This window comes from Hyperolius riggenbachi, chromosome 4 (assembly GCF_040937935.1).
Source record: "Hyperolius riggenbachi isolate aHypRig1 chromosome 4, aHypRig1.pri, whole genome shotgun sequence".
In the NCBI taxonomy this organism is placed as follows: domain Eukaryota; kingdom Metazoa; phylum Chordata; class Amphibia; order Anura; family Hyperoliidae; genus Hyperolius; species Hyperolius riggenbachi.
The window spans coordinates 183852019-183869845 of record NC_090649.1 but is presented as its reverse complement, the minus strand read 5'-3'; the positions used below and the strand labels follow the sequence as shown (position 1 = coordinate 183869845).

The 17827-nt window shown below is 43.5% G+C and overlaps 1 protein-coding gene across 2 annotated transcripts in view; it reads right to left on the bottom strand.

Annotated features, from left to right (window-relative positions):
- Nucleotides 1-17827, bottom strand: part of USP13 (ubiquitin specific peptidase 13) — a 136367-nt gene that overhangs the window by 95661 nt on the left and 22879 nt on the right. Inside the window, exon 2 of one of the 2 annotated variants that reach the window (XM_068281067.1) lies at nt 14134-14259. In XM_068281067.1, the coding sequence (XP_068137168.1) occupies nt 14134-14259 (126 nt within the window). Of the gene's footprint in view, nt 1-3574; nt 3650-14133; nt 14260-17827 lie in introns of those variants that run through there. The other variant, XM_068281068.1, reaches the window with a different exon arrangement.

Sequence of the window (17827 nt, the reverse complement as noted above, 5' to 3'; positions counted from 1 at the left end):
CCATCCCCAGCTTGTGAACCCGGAGCAGTACATACCTGGGAAAATGATTGCTGTCAGAGGAATTGGGGGTGTCACCCCAGCCATACCCACCGCCTTGGTCCACCTGAATTGGGGGGCCGGCAGCGGATTGAAAGAAGTTGGGGTAACTGACAAAATCCCCACCAATGTTTTGCTGGGTACTGACCTGGGACGGTTAGTGGCCCGGTATGAGCCTAATCCAACCCCCGTGGAGCCTGCATCCCCAGCAGAAGTTCAGGACTCTTGCAAGGTACTGTTTGATAATGCTGTGCAAGTGGGGAGTGCTAGTGGGGCCCCAGGGACTAGGGACTGGGTGCTAGGAGCCAGCCCTAGTGATTCTCCAGTGCCTAGGCCTGGAGTGGGACATGTTGATACAAAGAATGCAGAAATTGATAATGTCATTTGTGACGCACGGACTATCGAGGCGATCGATGCAAGAACTGTTGATGCTACTTGTGAAGTGCTGAGTAGCAATGTGTGTAATGATACAGATAATGTGGATGTTGTATGTGATGTCCCAAATGACCATATACGTAGGGCTGATTATGCTGATGTCACCTGTGTTGTGCTACATAATGCTGTGTGTCAGGTGGACACTCCGTCGGCTGCAGGAGTAACCAGCCGGGCTCGCTGGGCTGCAGCAGATGGATTGCTCACTGAAGGGGCAGACGGCACCAGGCCAGATCTTTCCCCTTCAGATGTTTTTAAGACCAAATGTGATGTGATTCAAGATGTGTATAATGTGGGCACTCCCTCAGCTGCAGTGGTAACCCGCAGCGCAAGCGGGTCTACAGCAGAGGGACTGTCCACCGAAGTGGCAAATGTTGCTGGGTCAGCCACATCCAATTCGGAACCTGGCCCGGAGGGCCCAGGAGCCTCTCCGTCTGCAGCCTTCCTAGAATGTGTGACAGGCAGCCCTGAGCTCTCTGGGGCTGTTCGATATGACAGCAGCCTGGAAGAGCTCAGGGGGCTAGCCAGCAGGTCACCAGCTGGGAGGGGCGGGCTGAGAGGGTTCTGGGAAGTTATTCCCTCGGAGCTGTCCGAAGTGGAGGAGGCAGCCCGGCAGAGAATCGTTCCCCAAAGGGACCGAGAGATAGCTCCTGCCACTATAGAGAAAGTGCGTGGAGCGACGGTTGGAACCCTCCCCCAGCTGCAGCACTGTCTCTATGGTCGGGAATTCACGGTCGTCACTGACCCACATTCCCCTGGTTGGTTACGTCAGGTTGCCAAGGGCAACGACACATTGCAGCAACCTGACCTAGCTTTCCAGTCGTGTAGCTTGGAGCTAACTGACAGGTGGGGAACCCTCCTGAGGATGCTAAAGGGTTACCCCACCCGGCCAGGCCGTCAATGTAGGCTTTGGCAGGATGATTCGTTAGAATCACCTGCCAGCGCTATCCGGAAGGGGAGCAATCATGGGAATGCTGATGGACTGTCCCGTCAAGCAGAACCAACAATGTAGGTGCTGGCAGGATAATCTGGGAAGATCATCTGCCTTGCACCAAGTTAACGGCGGAGGTGTGAAGATATATTGGGGTGCTGATGCTGTTAAGGATAATACAGTAATATATTTTCATTTTCCCATTTTTATATCTGCTGTGGTATGTCAAAGGTGTAGAGATGCAGGCTAGATTCATGGACTGTTCATGTATTTGTGTGGGTGGGTCACTAGACCTACATTTGCATCTAAAGAGGTCTTCAGTGAATACGACCAGTCACCTTCAATAGGCAAGGAAGCAGCTCATTAAGCCCCTAGCAGTCACTTTTGATCTACTGTCCCAGGGGTGATTGTCTGCCTCTGTCTACAGGCAATCTTTTCATGTATGTGCTAATATACACTTTACCCAAGGAAATAATGTGGAGGAAGCTTTTTGATGTCTGCAGAGTTCAATGGGTGAGATTGTGTCCTGCCAAACTTCAAGAAGCTAAAACAGGAACCCCCTTTGAAGTGCATATCACAAGAAGGATTATGACAAGCGTGATGTCACAAACGGGGAAACTGCATTAGTTCCTGGGGGCTGGACATTAAATGCCCCAGGGGACACTTCAGACTATTTAAGGTGGCCCAGGACAGCCACCGGTGTCTTCTCTCGGAGGTAGCGAATAGCTAGCCAGGATCGCGACTCCTGGTCGAAACGGCGTCCTCCCGTCAAACAACGTTCTAACCTAAGCTGGTAACGTTCTTTTTTCCCCCGTTTATTTTTACTCAAATATCCGTGTGTTGTATCTTTGTAACCTGTTATCTTTGTAACTATTTTTACTTAGTTTTTTGTAATCTTTTTGTATATATTAAGTTCTGCATTGTTCTATGTTTTTCTAGAATATTAAATTATTATTTAATAAGTTTGACTTCTGCCGTACTAAACTAACACTCATAGCCTAGAAGAGACTGAAGTGTAACCGTGTATAAGTTCATGCCTAATTGTACGCTTGAGCAACACTACCGTATGAAATTGTAATTGCATTGTGTGTGGGGGCGTTTGTCATACGTTGGCCTAAGCGCGCAGCTGACCCAACGTACGAACAACGCCAGTGCGAGTAGCGACAGCAGAGTGGCTAACAGTATCGTTCGGAACGACTGTTAGTGGGTCTTTGCTTCACGACAGTGTAAGATTGCAACTGTGTGTGTGTGTGGGTGCGTGGCGTTCCCGTATTTGGCCTAAGCGCAAAGCTGACCCAAATACGAAAACGCAGATTGCGTATTGAGCACTCGATAGCTGAGTGAACGTGTCTAGCAACGCTAGTGGTGGCAGTGGGAAGTGTTTGAGGGGTTCCAGCCTTGGTTGTAGCTTAAATAAGGCTGTTCCCCGCTTAATCTGGTCAAACCCGCAGTCGGGAACCGTATACGCAGGCGTGCCGCGGGCCGGTTCCTGACAATGATTAATAAAATATACTTTAAAATCAAACATAATAACTTAAAGGGATACTTACGGTAAGTCTAAAAAAAAAAGTGATTTTTACTCACCTGGGGCATCCCTCAGCCCCCTGAAGCTGTATGGTGCCCTCGCAGCCTCGCTCCGATCCTCCTGTCCCCGCCGGCGGCTACTTCTGGGTTCGGCGACAGCTGCCGACAGGCTGGAAACGCGAGTGATTCTCCGTGTTCCCAGCCGCTATATCACCCTCTATGCTGCTATAGCGTATATGTCATTTTTTTTTTAGACTTAAGTATCCCTTTAAATAATAGTATCAAGGAAGTATTTTTGTTTATAGGTTCTTTGTTTACAACTGTGTACGGCCTATAATGGAACGATCTACCTTTGTGTTGTGATGCTGTCTTGCAGCCCATGACGATAAGGTTAAATGGGATTAGGAGCTGTTTTCATAACATGAAACTGTGACAGGTGGCACCACTTCAGGCCAAGAATGTGCCTGCAAGTGGAAAGTTCAGGAGTCTCTGCTATTGGTTTCAGACAGTTCTTAGATTTTAGGTGTTTCTGTAGCACTAAGTAAATGTAGGCTTGTCTTGCCCAAGTAAAGAACTGTTGTGAATTTTACAGCCTGTCTACCAGTTCAAAAACAGCAATACCCTCTGCAACAAAACAGCTGACAACCCTACCATTTGCTCTTCTTTCCAAATATATGTTCCCTGCAGCTGTTTATATAGATAAAAAATAACCTGCATGCCAAGAACTGCCCTGAGAAGACTGTTAAATTACTGTTGCACATTTAACAACATGAATTATTCCATAGGAAATTAACATTGTTTAAAAAATGGTTACCAAATAAAGTCAGATACATTTTAAAACATTAACCATTACAGAAGAGCTTAACTTCTATTGAAAAATTGATAAACCACATATCAGCACTATACAAGCCATTTTTGTAATTAGAGGACAACTGTAGTAAGAGGTATGTGGTGGCTGCCATATTTATTTCCTTTTAAGAAATACTAGGTGCCTGGCTATCCAAGACTTTTTAGCCATAGACTGTGAACAAACATTCAGCAGATCAGGTGTGTCTGACATTATTGTCAGATCTGACAAGATTAGCTGCATGCTTGTGTCTACTGTTAGTCAAACACTACTGCAGCCAAATACATCAGCAGGCCTGCCAGGCAACTGGTATTGTTTAAAAGGAAATAAATATGGCAGCCTCCACATACCTCTCACTACAGATGTCCTTTAAATGTCATTAACAATTGTCTTTACCATGAGAATATTCTTATTATTCACATAGACATAAATCACACTCTCGTATCAATGTGCTTCTAATTAGAGATACACTATTGGCTAGACTTCAGGAAGCGTCGATCCAAGATATGGTCATCCCGGACCATGCTCCGGTCACGCTGGATATCTTGGACACTATACCGAGAGGAGATACGTTTATATGGCGTTTCCCATCCCAATAGTATGGAGATTAAAATTTTGCAAACATGCTCAGAGGCTGGTGGCTGGAATACAGTGGGATGCGAAAGTTTGGGCAACCTTGTCAAGCGTCATGATTTTCCTGAATAAATAGTTGGTTGTTACGATAAAAAATGTCAGTTAAATACACAGTGATACTTGAGTGATATACACAGAGAAACACACAGTGATATTTGAGAAGTGAAATGAAGTTTATTGGATTTACAGAAAGTGCGCAATAATTGTTTCAATAAAATTAGGGAGGTGCATACATTTGAGCACTGTTGTCATTTTATTGATTCCAAAACCTTTAGAACTAATTATTGGAACTCAAATTGTAAGTTTCCCTCCTCCTTTAATTTTCTCTGAAGAGTAGCAATATGGGGGTCTCAAAACAACTCTCAAATGACCTGAAGACAAAGATTGTTCACCATCATGATTTAGGGGAAGGATACAGGAAGCTGTCTCAGAGATTTCAGCTCTTTGTTTTCACAGTTAGGAACATATTGAGGAAATGGAAGACCACAGGCTCAGTTAAAGTTAAGGCTCGAAGTGGCATACCAAGAAAAATCACGGCTAGACAGGAGCAACGAATGGTGAGAACAGTCAGAGTCAACCCACAGACCATCACCAAAGACCTACAACATCATCTTGCTGCAGATGGAGTCACTGTGCATCGTTCCACCATTAACCCTCCTGGCGGTCTATTAAAATCCGCCAGGGGGCAGCGCAGCAGTGTTTTTTAATTTTTTTTTTTTTTTTCAAATCATGTAGCGAGCCCTGGGCTCGCTACATGATAGCCGCAATGCAGCGGCATCCCCCCGCCCGCTTCGATCGCCTCCAGCGATCTCCGATCAGGAAATCCCGTTCAAAGAACGGGATTTCCTGGAGGGTTTCCCCCGTCGCCATGGCGACGGGGCGGTATGGGAGTCCTGATCCACCCCTCAGCGCTGCCTGGCACTGAGTGGCCAGGCAGCGCACAGGGTCTGGGGGGGCGGTGCGGCGGATAGCGGCGATCGAGCGCGGGGCGGCGGCGATCGGTGTGCTCATGCAGCTAGCAAAGTGCTAGCTGAGTGCAGCAAAAAAAAAAAAAATTATGCAAATCGGCCCAGCAGGGCCTGAGAGAACCTCCTGCGCAGTTTACCCCGAACTACGTTACCGCCAGGAAGGTTAAGCGCACTTTACACAAGGAGATGCTGTATGCCAGAGTGATGCAGAGGAAGCCTTTTCTCCACCCACATAACAAACAGAGCTGTTTGCGGTATGCTAAAGCACATTTGGACAAGCCAGCTTCATTTGCAAATAAGGTGCCGTGGACTGATGAAACTAAAATTGAGTTATTTGGGCATAACAAGGGGCGTTATGCATGGAGGAAAAACAACACAGCATTCCAAGAAAAACACCTGCTACCTACAGTAAAATATGGTGGTGGTTCCATCATGCTGTGGGGCTGTGTGGCCAGTGCAGGGACTGGGAATCTTGTCAAAGTTGAAAAAGGCATGGATTCCACTCAGTATCGGAAGATTCTGGAGACCAATGTCCAGGAATCAATGACAAAGCTGAAGCTGCGCAGGGGCTGGATCTTTCAACAAGACGATGACCCTAAACACTGCTCAAAATCCACTAAGGCATTCATGCAGTAGAACAAGTACAATGTTCTGGAATGGCCATCTCAGTCCCCAGACCTGAATATCATTGAAAATCTGTGGTGTGAGTTAAAGAGAGCTGTCCATGCTCGGAAACCATCAAACCTGAATGAACTAGAGATGTTTTGTAAAGAGGAATGGTCCAAAATACCTTCAACCAGAATACAGACTCTCATTGGAACCTACACGAAGCGTTAAGAGGCTGCAATTTCTGCAAAAGGAGGATCTAAGAGATATTGATATCATTTATTTTTTGTGGTGCCCAAATGTATGCACCTGCCTAATTTTGTTTAAACAATTATTGCACACTTTCTGTAAGTCCAATAAACTTAATTTCACTTCTCAAATATCACTGTGTGTGTCTCATATATGATACATTTAACTGACATTTTTTATCGTAACAACCAATGATTTATACTGGAAAATCATGACGATTATCAAGGTTGCCCAAACTTTCGCACCCCACTGTATCTGACAACTCTTCACACGCGGATAATCCCATTTTGCTATGGGAGGCTTCTAAAGTAGTGCTTTGAGGTAAAATTATGGACTCTTATGGAAAAAGAGGATGCAAATAAACGGTACAGGTCAGCAGTGAAATTAGTGAGGAAGGCCTACACGCACTATAGGGCTTATCCCACGGACGAAAGCAGGAATGTTTGGATTGTAAGTAAATTGAATAGTGACACGAGGTTTAGAGTGAAGGAGGAAGCACACTGTATATCCGTCCAGATAGACTGATATATCCGTCCAGATAGACTGCTGTTGCCGCTGAGTGAGGCGCGCCCGCGCGTGCTCCCGCTACCTGCTGTTACCCCGATCAGTGAATGGGAATATAATTCCCATTCACCGGTCTAAGTCCCCCGCAGAAAAGCCGACGCTTTCTAATCGGAGTGAACTGTACCCACATACATTTTTTAAATAAATAATTACATAATATTACATCTAAAATTAGCTGTTTACCTCCCAAACTAAAATTACCCAAATACATTTTTCATTAAAAAAATAATAAAAAAAATAAAAAACATTACAATAAAAAAAAAACAACTACATAAATAGTTACCTAAGAGAGTATCTATTTTTTACAATTATAAGCTTGTAAATAGTGATGAACGCAAATTGAGCAAATGCACCTTTATTTCTAAATAAAATATTGGCGCCACAAATTGTGATAGGGACATAATTTAAAAGGTGTAATAAGCGGGATAAATGGGCAAATAAAATACATGGGTTTTAATTACGGTAGCATGTATTAATTTTAAACCATAATGGCCAAAAATTGAGAAATAATGAATTTTTTTCCATTTCGTTCTTAATCTTCCTGTTAAAATGGATTTAGAAATAAGCAATTCTTAGCAACATTTTTCACCTTATACATCAGAGCAATTTTCACCTCCCATTCATTCGCTAATAACTTTATCACTACTTATCACAATTTATTGATCTATATCTTGTTTTTTCCACATAATTAGTGGTGGAAAAAACAAGATATAGATCAATTAATTGTGATAAGTAGCGATAAAGTTATTGGCGAATGAATGGGAGGTGAACGTTGTTCGGATGCATATGATTTTCGACGCTGAAGTGGTTAATCTTCAGTATTACAAACATGGTGAAAAGAATGGCAGGCTACTAGCCTCACTGGCGAAAATGAAAACCCTATCTAATCGTAAGCCGGTGGCAGTGAGAGAAAAGGGGAGTGCTTGCCCACCATCCTGCAGTTTGTGATATATTTGCAGATTATTATTAGCAATTATATTCTTCTGAATCCCCTCCGCAAGTTGAGATACAAACCTATTTAGATAAGTTACGTCTCAAGCAGTTAACGGATTAAGAATGGATGGGGCTTTCAAGCATTTCAGCCCACGGGGATTTTTCACCTTATGCACCAGAGCAATTTTCACCTCCCATTCATTCGCTAATAACTTTATCACTACTTATCACAATTTATTGATCTATATCTTGTTTTTTCCGCCCCTAATTAGGCTTTCTTTGGGTAGCTCATTTTGCTAAGAATTATTTTTTTATAAATGCACTTTAACAGGATTAATAAGAAAAAAATGGGAAAATTCATTATTTCTCAGTTTTCGGCCATTATAGCTTTAAAATAATCCACGCTACCATAATTAAAACCTATGTATTTTATTTGCCCGTTTGTCTCGGTTATTATACCATTTAAATTTTGTCCCTATCACAATGTATGGCGCCAATATTTTATTTGGAAATAAAAGTGCATTGTTTCCGTTTTGCGTCTATCACAATTTACAAGCTTATAATTTAAAAAATGTTCATAGTATACCTCCTTCAAATGCATATTTAAAAAGTTCAGACCTTTAGGTAACTATTTATGTCTTTTTTTTTTTTTTGTAATTTTTTTTTTCCATTAAAAATGTTATTTGGGTAATATTTTGGTGTGGGAAATAAACAGTTAATTTTTAATGTTATTATATGTGTAAATTGTAATGTAAAAAATATGTAGATGTAGTTTTACTATTTGGCCACAAGATGGCCACCTTTGTTTTTTTTCCCTCCTTGTGCTTCTCGCTAAGCAGAAGCACCAGGGGGATGCGGAAATGTTGACGCTCAGAAAGACTGAAGCCTCTTGTGAGAGCGTTTAGGTTTTTCTGCGGGGGACAGGGATCGGTGATCGGGAACCATGGGCTACCGGGGGACACCACGGGGGCGCGCCCGCAATCGCACGCGGGAGCGCGCCGAAGCGCGGCACCGCAGCAGAGCAGCCGCCCGGACGTAAGCTTCACTTCCGGGCGGCAGAAATAGTTAAAGGACAACCGAGGTGACAAGTGACATGATAAGATAGACATGTGTCTCTACGGTGCCAAGCACACAAATAACTATGCGGTGTTCCTTTTTTTCTTTCTCTGCGTGAAAAAGTTAAACATCATGTAAGCAAGTGACAGTTTCTGTCCAGGTCGGACTGGGTCAGATTATAGCATAACCCTCACTGATAAGTAATTACAGCCATGAAATACTTTCCTATCAGTAAATGACTTCTTAGAGCAGGACAGAGACATACTTCAATGAATGGATCATTGAGAAGAGACAAAGAAACAGTAAAACTTAAAAATTAGATTTAAATATAAAATAAAACTGTGAAATATCTAAAAAAAAAAAGTCATTTTTAGGAGAAGGAGGATAGATAAAATTGTTTTATTTTCGCCTCGGATGTTCTTTAACCTTTTCGGGACCGGCCGCCTACCTCCCCTTAAGGACCAGGCATTTTGCGCGGGAGGGGGGTGCGCACGTTTGGGGGGGTCAGGCGGCCGGATCCCGTGTGTGGCTGGCTAGATTGGTGTCCCCCCATGGTGGCCTATGCCTCCCCCTTCTGCCAGCAGCCTTCACTCACCTTCCAGGCTCCAGCGATGAGCCGCACGGGACCCTGTTCTCCGGCCGGCATCTCCGTTCTGTCTGACGATCAGTTCCGGGTCGCGGCTTGATGACGTCATCAAGCCGAGACCCGGCGCTGACGTCAGACGGAGCGGAGATGCCGGCCGGAGCGGAGGGGGGTGCCGATCGTCGCGGGAACGGCAGGGAGGTAAGTGGATCCTCTTCTTTTCCCCCCTGCCGCCGCAGCTGTCAAACTGATCACTACGATCGGACGGCGATCGTAGTGATCACGTGATCAGCAGCCATACGCGATGGCTGCTGATCACTCGGGGGAGATGTCGGCTGTCATATGACAGCTTAATCTCCCCCTCCGGGTGCGCACGATCGCGTCGGAAATTGCGGGCCGGCGTAGATTCTACGCCACATCAGGCTAGAACAGCCACAAGTGCGGCGTACAATCTAATGCACGTGGTCCCGAAAAGGTTAAGCATTTAACTTTTCATTGTATCCAGATTCCGATAACACATAATATGCGAAGTTTATAGAAAATAAGTGTTCCAACAAATGTAAATGTATCTTTCAATTGTCTGCTCGTAGATGATTTGCAACCCACAGCTTAATAGGAACACAGTGAGGAATGCTTAGTGCATCAGTGGTTGTGCTATTGTATGCAAACATTCACACTGAAAACTCACTGCTGATACATTGCCATCAATAAGCAGACAGTTTTTTTTATCCAGTCGAGATTTGCTGGATGAATGTACTGCACTGTTACAGACAAATTTGAAAATTAAATTTGTTAAAAGTCCATGAAATGATGAGGCCTGATAAAACTACGATAAACTGCTCATGTTCAGGATCCCACCATAATGGAGGAAGCCATTTTCAAATTATGTATGCAAATTTATGCACCTTGATACTGGACCAATCAATTTCCACCGTCATGGAATTTCACTGGTAAATTTTCAAGCTGCATAAAGTCGAATACAGAATATGCATGCAACAACTCAGACGATGACAGATGATGTCATTCTACCACAATGCTTCTGTGATGCTGCAACAGAAACTATAGCCACAGCACAGACCTCTGGTGGAAGCACTGGGAATGCTTTTTACTGGTGAAAAATACTGTTTCTTGTCATTGTAACATGGTGCATGGTGCCATGAAAGTAATTTGTAACGGTAGACCTAGAATCTAGGTGAGAGGTCAACTATGAGTACTCCAGTATTCTGTGCTGTTATTCAGCTCAGAGATTTGACTCCTTCATAAATCAACCTCAGTGTTCTCTGATATAATTTTAAAATGATTCCTACTTGGTTACAGTGCTATTGATTCAAATACAAATTGGGCTTAAAGTGTGAAAAACGAGCTGCCAACACTAAATCTAAACGTGCCTTCTGATATATTATTTTTTTATTTATAATAAATTATTTAGCATCAGCATATGCCAGGGCGCTTTACAATTACAATGGCACAAAGTACAAACACATGATATAAATAAAGGCAGCAGAGAAAATACACAGCCCTATAAAATACCATGTAGAAATAAACAGGAGATAGATATGGCAAAACCTTGACACATTTGTAGGGGTGCCCATGGAGAAAAGGAATATCACAGCTGGTAAAGGGAGTCAGTAGGCTGTGGTGCCCTGACCAATGTTTTAGAATGAGACCAAGCCAGATCAGTAACCCGATGTGTGTATCAAAAAAGGGCGCCTGGAAAAAAGGGCGTGGGATATAGCCAAAATTATAAATTGTAATGTAAAACAATATTTTTCATTTATAGCTTATAAACGAAAATATAGTGCTAAATCGGTTCAATAAACGGAAATGAAACGGCAAAATACCATCTATAACAACAAAAGAATTCGAAAATGAAACGTCAAATAGCGTTTATAACAAAAAACGATATTTACACTTGAATTAAGCATAGTAATACAATGGTAGATTTTACAGGTATTTTACTGCAATTATACGTAACTGTAGGCTCTCCCTATCCCAATCCCTAACCCCTAGACCCCCCCAGCCTTTGTGTAAATATACATAATTTAATAAATTGTGTGTATTACAAATATTGCACTGTAACTATACCTATCCCTACTCTCACACAGAACCCTCCATGTACCTATACCTAACCCCTAGACCCCCAGGGTGGTGCCTAACCCTAACCACCCCCGTAATGGTGCCTAACCCTAACCACCCCCATGGTGGTGCCTAACCCAAACCACCCCCCTGGTGGTGACTAACCCTAACCACCCCCCTGGTGGTGCCTAACCCTAACTCCCCCCCCCCTAGTGGTGCCTAACCCTAACCCCCCCCCTGGTGGTGCCTAACCCTAACCACCCCCCTGGTGGTGTATATTGTACTGTAACTATACCTATCCCTACTCTCACACAGAACCCTCCCTGTACCTATTCCTAACCCCTAGACCCCCCTAGTGGTGCCTAACCCTAATCACCCCCCTGGTGGTGCCTAACCCTAACCACCCCCCTGGTGGTGCCTAACCCTAACCACCCCCCTGGTGGTGCCTAACCCTAACCACCCCCCTGGTGATGCCTAACCCTAACCACCCCCCTGGTGGTGACTAACCCTAACCACCCCCCTGGTGGTGCCTAATCCTAAGACCTCCCTGGTGGTGCCTAACCCTAAATCTCCCCTGGTGGTGCCTAACCATCCCCCTAGTCATGCCTAACCCTAACCATCCCCCTGGTCATGTCTAACCCTTACCTTCCCCACTGCACAAACACCCTTACACAGATATAACCAATAATATATTTAATCCTTAAAATACTTCACTATAAATAACATGAACAGAATAATTTATATATTTGTAATTGAATAAATAGCGTTAAAATCACGTACACATTAATAATATTATAAATAGAAAAAGGTATATCTATATATATAGCCGGGCTCTTTTAGCCGGGTGCTCCACTAGGCTAGTTTTGATGAGCACCCGGCTGTCATCTGCTCACTACTTCCTATTCTGTAAGCAGAGTTGCACACAGAAGTATCGGCCAAGCATTTTCTCATATTGCCCCACCCGGCTACTTTTTCATACCACCCAGCTGGAAAAAAATTCTGGGGAGGACACTGATATGTATATATATATATATATATATATATATATATATATATATATATATATATATATATATATATATATATATATATATATATATATATATATATATATATATATATATATATATATATATATATATAAAAAATAGAATAGATAGCCTTACAATCACGTACGCATTAAAAATCTTAAAATAACGGTAATATTAAAAGCGATATATTAGAAAACTATAATCAACACATTATAAGTGTAAAAAACAAAGTTAATACCATAAGCAACGTATTTCCAATACAACAAGGTTGAAAACTATATTTAATTATTATACGTATGAAAACAAATTTTAAATGATAAAATAAGTGTAAACGATAATTTACTTGTTACAGCCCTGAAAGCGAAATTTAAAAACGGAAAAATAAGTAAAAGCTCCTAAAAGCGAAATATAAAAATGAAAAAATAAGTAAAGCACAAAGTTAAAACGAACTTGTAAACGGTATTTGTAATAAACCTTATTCTGTAAACGAAAACTTTTGTTAACACCATCCCTGCAACCGCTATTTCTCGGGTGCCCTTTTTTCCTGTCGTGCGCCCAACAGCCGATATTTTGCATTGCAGTCTATAGCGGCGCCCTTTTTGTCCATTAACCATATGCGCCCTTTTTTACTGGCCCGTAACCAGATAGCTTGACCTAGGTCAACCTGTAGGCTTGCCTGAACATATTTAAGATCAGGTTTAAGGTCTTGAAGGATGGCAAATGCTGAACGAGATGTGGAAGGGAGTTTCACAGGAGAGGAGAATCTCACAAGAAGTTCTGAATGCTGAAGTGGGAGTGGTAATTATAGGGCATTCTGTTAATACTAATAAGACCGTACAGAGAAACTTAAAGCAAATCTGAAGTGAAAATAAACGTATGAGTTAAGAAATTACTGTATTTTTGGACTAGACTCGCTTTTTCTCCCCCAAAAGTGGGGGGAAAAGTAACTGCGTCTTGTAGTCCAAATGCAGGGAGTTCCTGACTTGTTAAAGCAATGCCAATACAAACCTCCTAGCTGCCGCAATGCCGGGGACTTCATGTACTGTGCCCATGAAGAGGAGGACACAGGGGAGCAAACGGAAGACACAAGGGGGTATAGAGGAGGACACATGGGGCACACAGGAGGACACAAAGGGACAGAGGAGGACACAGGGAGACACAAGAGGTACAAGGGGGCATGAGGTAAAAATGGGGCATAATCCACAAGATTATTGTGGATTATGCCCCTCTTCCTATTCAGTAAGCCAGCACCTATTCAGTAAGGAGTTCTTTGGGCGAGACTCCCTAACACTGCTACTGCCTACTGAGTGCGCTCTAGTGGCTGCCTCGCAAGAATTTTGAGTACGACAAGCGCTATACAAAAAAAGGAATTATTATTATCTGGTGCAGTCTGAAGGGAGGGTTGGGATCATCTTGTGTAATTTAACCGGGGTATAATAAATCCTTTGTAGGATTTTAATCTGGATAAGTCTGCCCTTAGCCAAAACCAAGACAGCACAATAGTCTGAGTACCGACTATTTATTTACTGGAATAATACAATGCATTCTCTGCAGAGGGTGGAGGGAGACACAGGGCATCCCACTAAAGATACGGGATGTCTCAGTCTGCCAATATGACTTTCTGTTGAGGGATGAAACCAATGCAACCATGGGACTTCTCTTACCTGTTTAATGTGGCGTTTCAAGTGCATATAAACACACTGGCCCGTCTTCCTGTAATGCCGTTCCACATGTTCCCTTCCAAACCCCAGGAATGTGCTCATGCACACATACAGACCTCCTTCAGATAACTGAAAAGTGAAGAGAACAAATTACATCAATAAGCACAGAACGAATACACAATGTCACTAGTTCGCACATGTACTGAACACTGTATGGACATAATGTCAATAAATTGTACATAGACACATCTCACCTTTCAATAGACATAATTCACTGATAGAACATTTTTGTTTTTAAAAGACTATTCAATGAAAATGCTCCATTTAGGTATCCAAGCATTCATGGTGAGGTCCACGAGGGACTGGCATTTCCCCAAAAATGTAACAAAACTGTTAGCTAGTTGCTAAAATGAGCAATCTGAAGATTTTGCACACTACACAGCTGGTAGCTAAAGCTAGGCTGAAAAAAGCTACAACCATTTCATTCATACAAAGGCTAAGATCAAAGGGATATGCATCAAGCAGTGTAACTGATCTACACAGTTTATAAGCATAATAAAGTCTACATTTTTTTGTAAAGGTAAAGTTAGGAGATCAGCTTATACAGTACATAGATGCCCCAACTCTGCCTAGGTCTAGCTGCTAAAAAGGTTGATTTGGAGATTTAGCTTATTTTGTCAAGGTAAAGTTATGGGGTCAACGACTACATGGGTGCCCCACTCTGCCCAGGTCTTCAATCACTGTGGGTTCACTGTGGTTTATGGTTATGTTTGTGCAATGAAATGTGGTGTACTATGTTCTATGTCCTGATGTCTCTTATGTCTCTATGTATACGCTCTGCATCTGTTGTGCCAAGCCCAATTCCGGGCACGACCCAGTCGTGCTTGGCGAAATAAAAGCGATTCTGATTCTGATTCACTCTCAGTTTGCTCCCCAGTTGCCTGCTTTCATATTCAGTTCTCCCCACCCAGCTGCCTTCACACTTACTAGAGCCTATCACTCTTTCTACTTCCATTACCATTCACTGCCCATAGTTTATCAGCCCTGGGAATCTTAGGTGCAGCTGCTGGAGTCTGCTGCTTTCGCAACATCCATTTTCAGTGATAGGTATGTGTCTATTTATCTGTGACATTTTCCACCTGTTTTCCCTCAACAGCCTCATCTGCTGCTCTACATTTGTGCCCATCAAACTCCAGCAAGGTATCCACCCCTTTGCCAAAGCAACATCTAATCCCATGGATTTCAATTCCATCTAATCTGTCAAGAAACTAAAGGGAGAATTACTATTACATTGAACTCCTTGACCAATAAATGAGAAAGTGTTTGTTTTTTTCCATGTAGGAGGCCCACATTTAGAAAGGTGCCCTTTACCATGCAATCTCTACCAAAAGATTTTTAACGGATCTTTTACCCGATGAAGCTCTTAATGTCGAGTGCTATGCATTGTAAATAAAGTTATCTAATATATCATCTCTGGCCTCAGTCTATCTTTCCTTTGATAAAAGGTAGGCTACCCTCTTTTTCTTTCATTTTGCCATATGCTTCTGCTGGGCTCCGATCACCTGCAGTGGACCAAACAGCGTCAGTGGAACTGAACTTCCACGGACTGGTGAGCGTTCTACATGTGACGAGAAGCCTAGAGGCTCCAATCCCATAGGCCATCATTACGGCCCTTTTTGTGGTGTTTGGGGCACGTTAGCAATACAGGTGTTTGTAATCACATATCCTGTGATAAGATCATACACAGTTGAAAAAGAATGCAAGGGCACAAACCCACTAGCAGACTTTTCTAAGCGCTAGTGATTTGAAAAAGCTCTTGCTAATGCAATGGGTGTGCTATGGGCGTGATCAAGTGGGATCAAACCAATAGCAGTGGGCGAGTCCTGCGGCTCAATTTACACTCATAGGTGATCATTTAATGGGCGCCTATGGTGTCACGGCGAAGGGGCCTAACAGCTAGGCTTGGGGCAGGTCTTAAGGGTTAGGCGTGGGGGGGAGCTTAAAATGAACCTCCGGACTAAAAATCTACTCAGCAGAACTGAAAAGGCTTGGTGTTTCTTTAAAGAGAGTCTGAAGCAAGTTGAAAACTCGCTTTTTAGCTTATAATCAACATGGGCATGCTTGCCCCAGCTAAAATGCCGCTATCACGCGGCTGAATGGGGGGTCTTTACCCCCCAAATCCCTTCCGTGCTCGCCGGGGATCGCTTCCTGTTGAGGCAGGGCTAATGGCCGCAGCCCTGCCTCCATGCGCGTCTATCAGCGCGTATCTCCGCCTCTGCCCGCCCCTCTCAGTCTTCCTTCACCGAGAAGGGCGGGGAGAGGCGGAGATCCGCGGCTGATAGACGCGCATGGAGGCAGCGCTACAGCCATTAGCCCTGCCTCCATGAGCAGCAAAATCTACAAACAAGTTGGTTGTGAATTTTGCAGGGGGGATTTGGGGGATAAAGATCCCTCGTTCAGCCGCGGGATAGCGGCTTTTTAGCTGGAGCAAGCATGCCCATGTTGATAATAAGCTAAAAAGCGAATTTTTAACTCGCTTCAGAGTCTCATTAACCGTTTCACAGCATCAGAGCTTTGCTTTTCTTACCAAAGCATAATTTTTAGCTGCATTTTTAGCTAAGCTCCACCCATCAAAGAAAACTGCCCAGGCTTTTTTCCCCCTGATGCTGTGCAAAGCATGATGGGAATTCCTATGTTGTTATTTTACGTTGCCTAGCAACTGGGAGGGGTGATCAGCACACAGGAAATTTGCAACTGTGTCTCATGCTCCCTGTCACCTCCCTTCAACCAAAAAGATGGCTGCCCTCATGAAATTAAACATTTTCCTGTTATTTTAAAACTGGCTGGGTACGAGATTATATTACCTATCTATTTTAATTAACATAACTAATATAACTTAATGACAGTATGTTTATTTAGGCTGAAGTTCCTCTTTAGGTGGGGGGTGATAAGGTTATCCACCCACCAGGGGAGTTTTAGTGTTAGGCACACCTAGTGTAACGAATGTGGAATTATCTCTGTGGTCAGCGCACAACATGTGCGCTGACACTGCGGAACCCCTCAATAAGCGCTTGGAAAAGGGAACCCAGCTTTGGTGCAAATGCACCTGTAGAGAGGAATTCCAACCGGCAGATGGAGCTGTGGAGTGCAGAGGAATAAACCCTCTGCACTGCCACAGATGTCAGATAGAAATTGTACGAAGTGAAGCTATACAGGGCAAGATAGCCTCTCGAGAGAGAGAGTGAGCACAGAGACAGAATGTATGTATGTCCACCAATCTAGTCGCCACCTGGCGACGGTGGACACACAACAGCGAAGACCAAGTGGGAAAGCAATCGCAAGAATGGCGATTGTTAATAGAGACACAAGACTGAGTAAAGACAGATCATAGGAAGAAAAAGACAGAACCAATAACAAACTGTAATCCAACACGAAGGAACAGAGAGGACTAGCTACACGCGGTCACCACACGTTAAGCGCAATAGCGACAAAGAGCGTGCAAGACACGGTCACTGCACGTTAAGCGTAACAGCGACAAAGCGTACCAACAACCCTGACTAACAAATGAAACACGAAAAATGAAAACAAACAGAGAACGCGAACGCTTGCTAATCGGTTGCCTCACCCAGACAACAGCAAGCGTTCGTTCCAGATTAGACAGACAGAAGGAGTAACCAGTAGCAACCGCAGCTAAGGT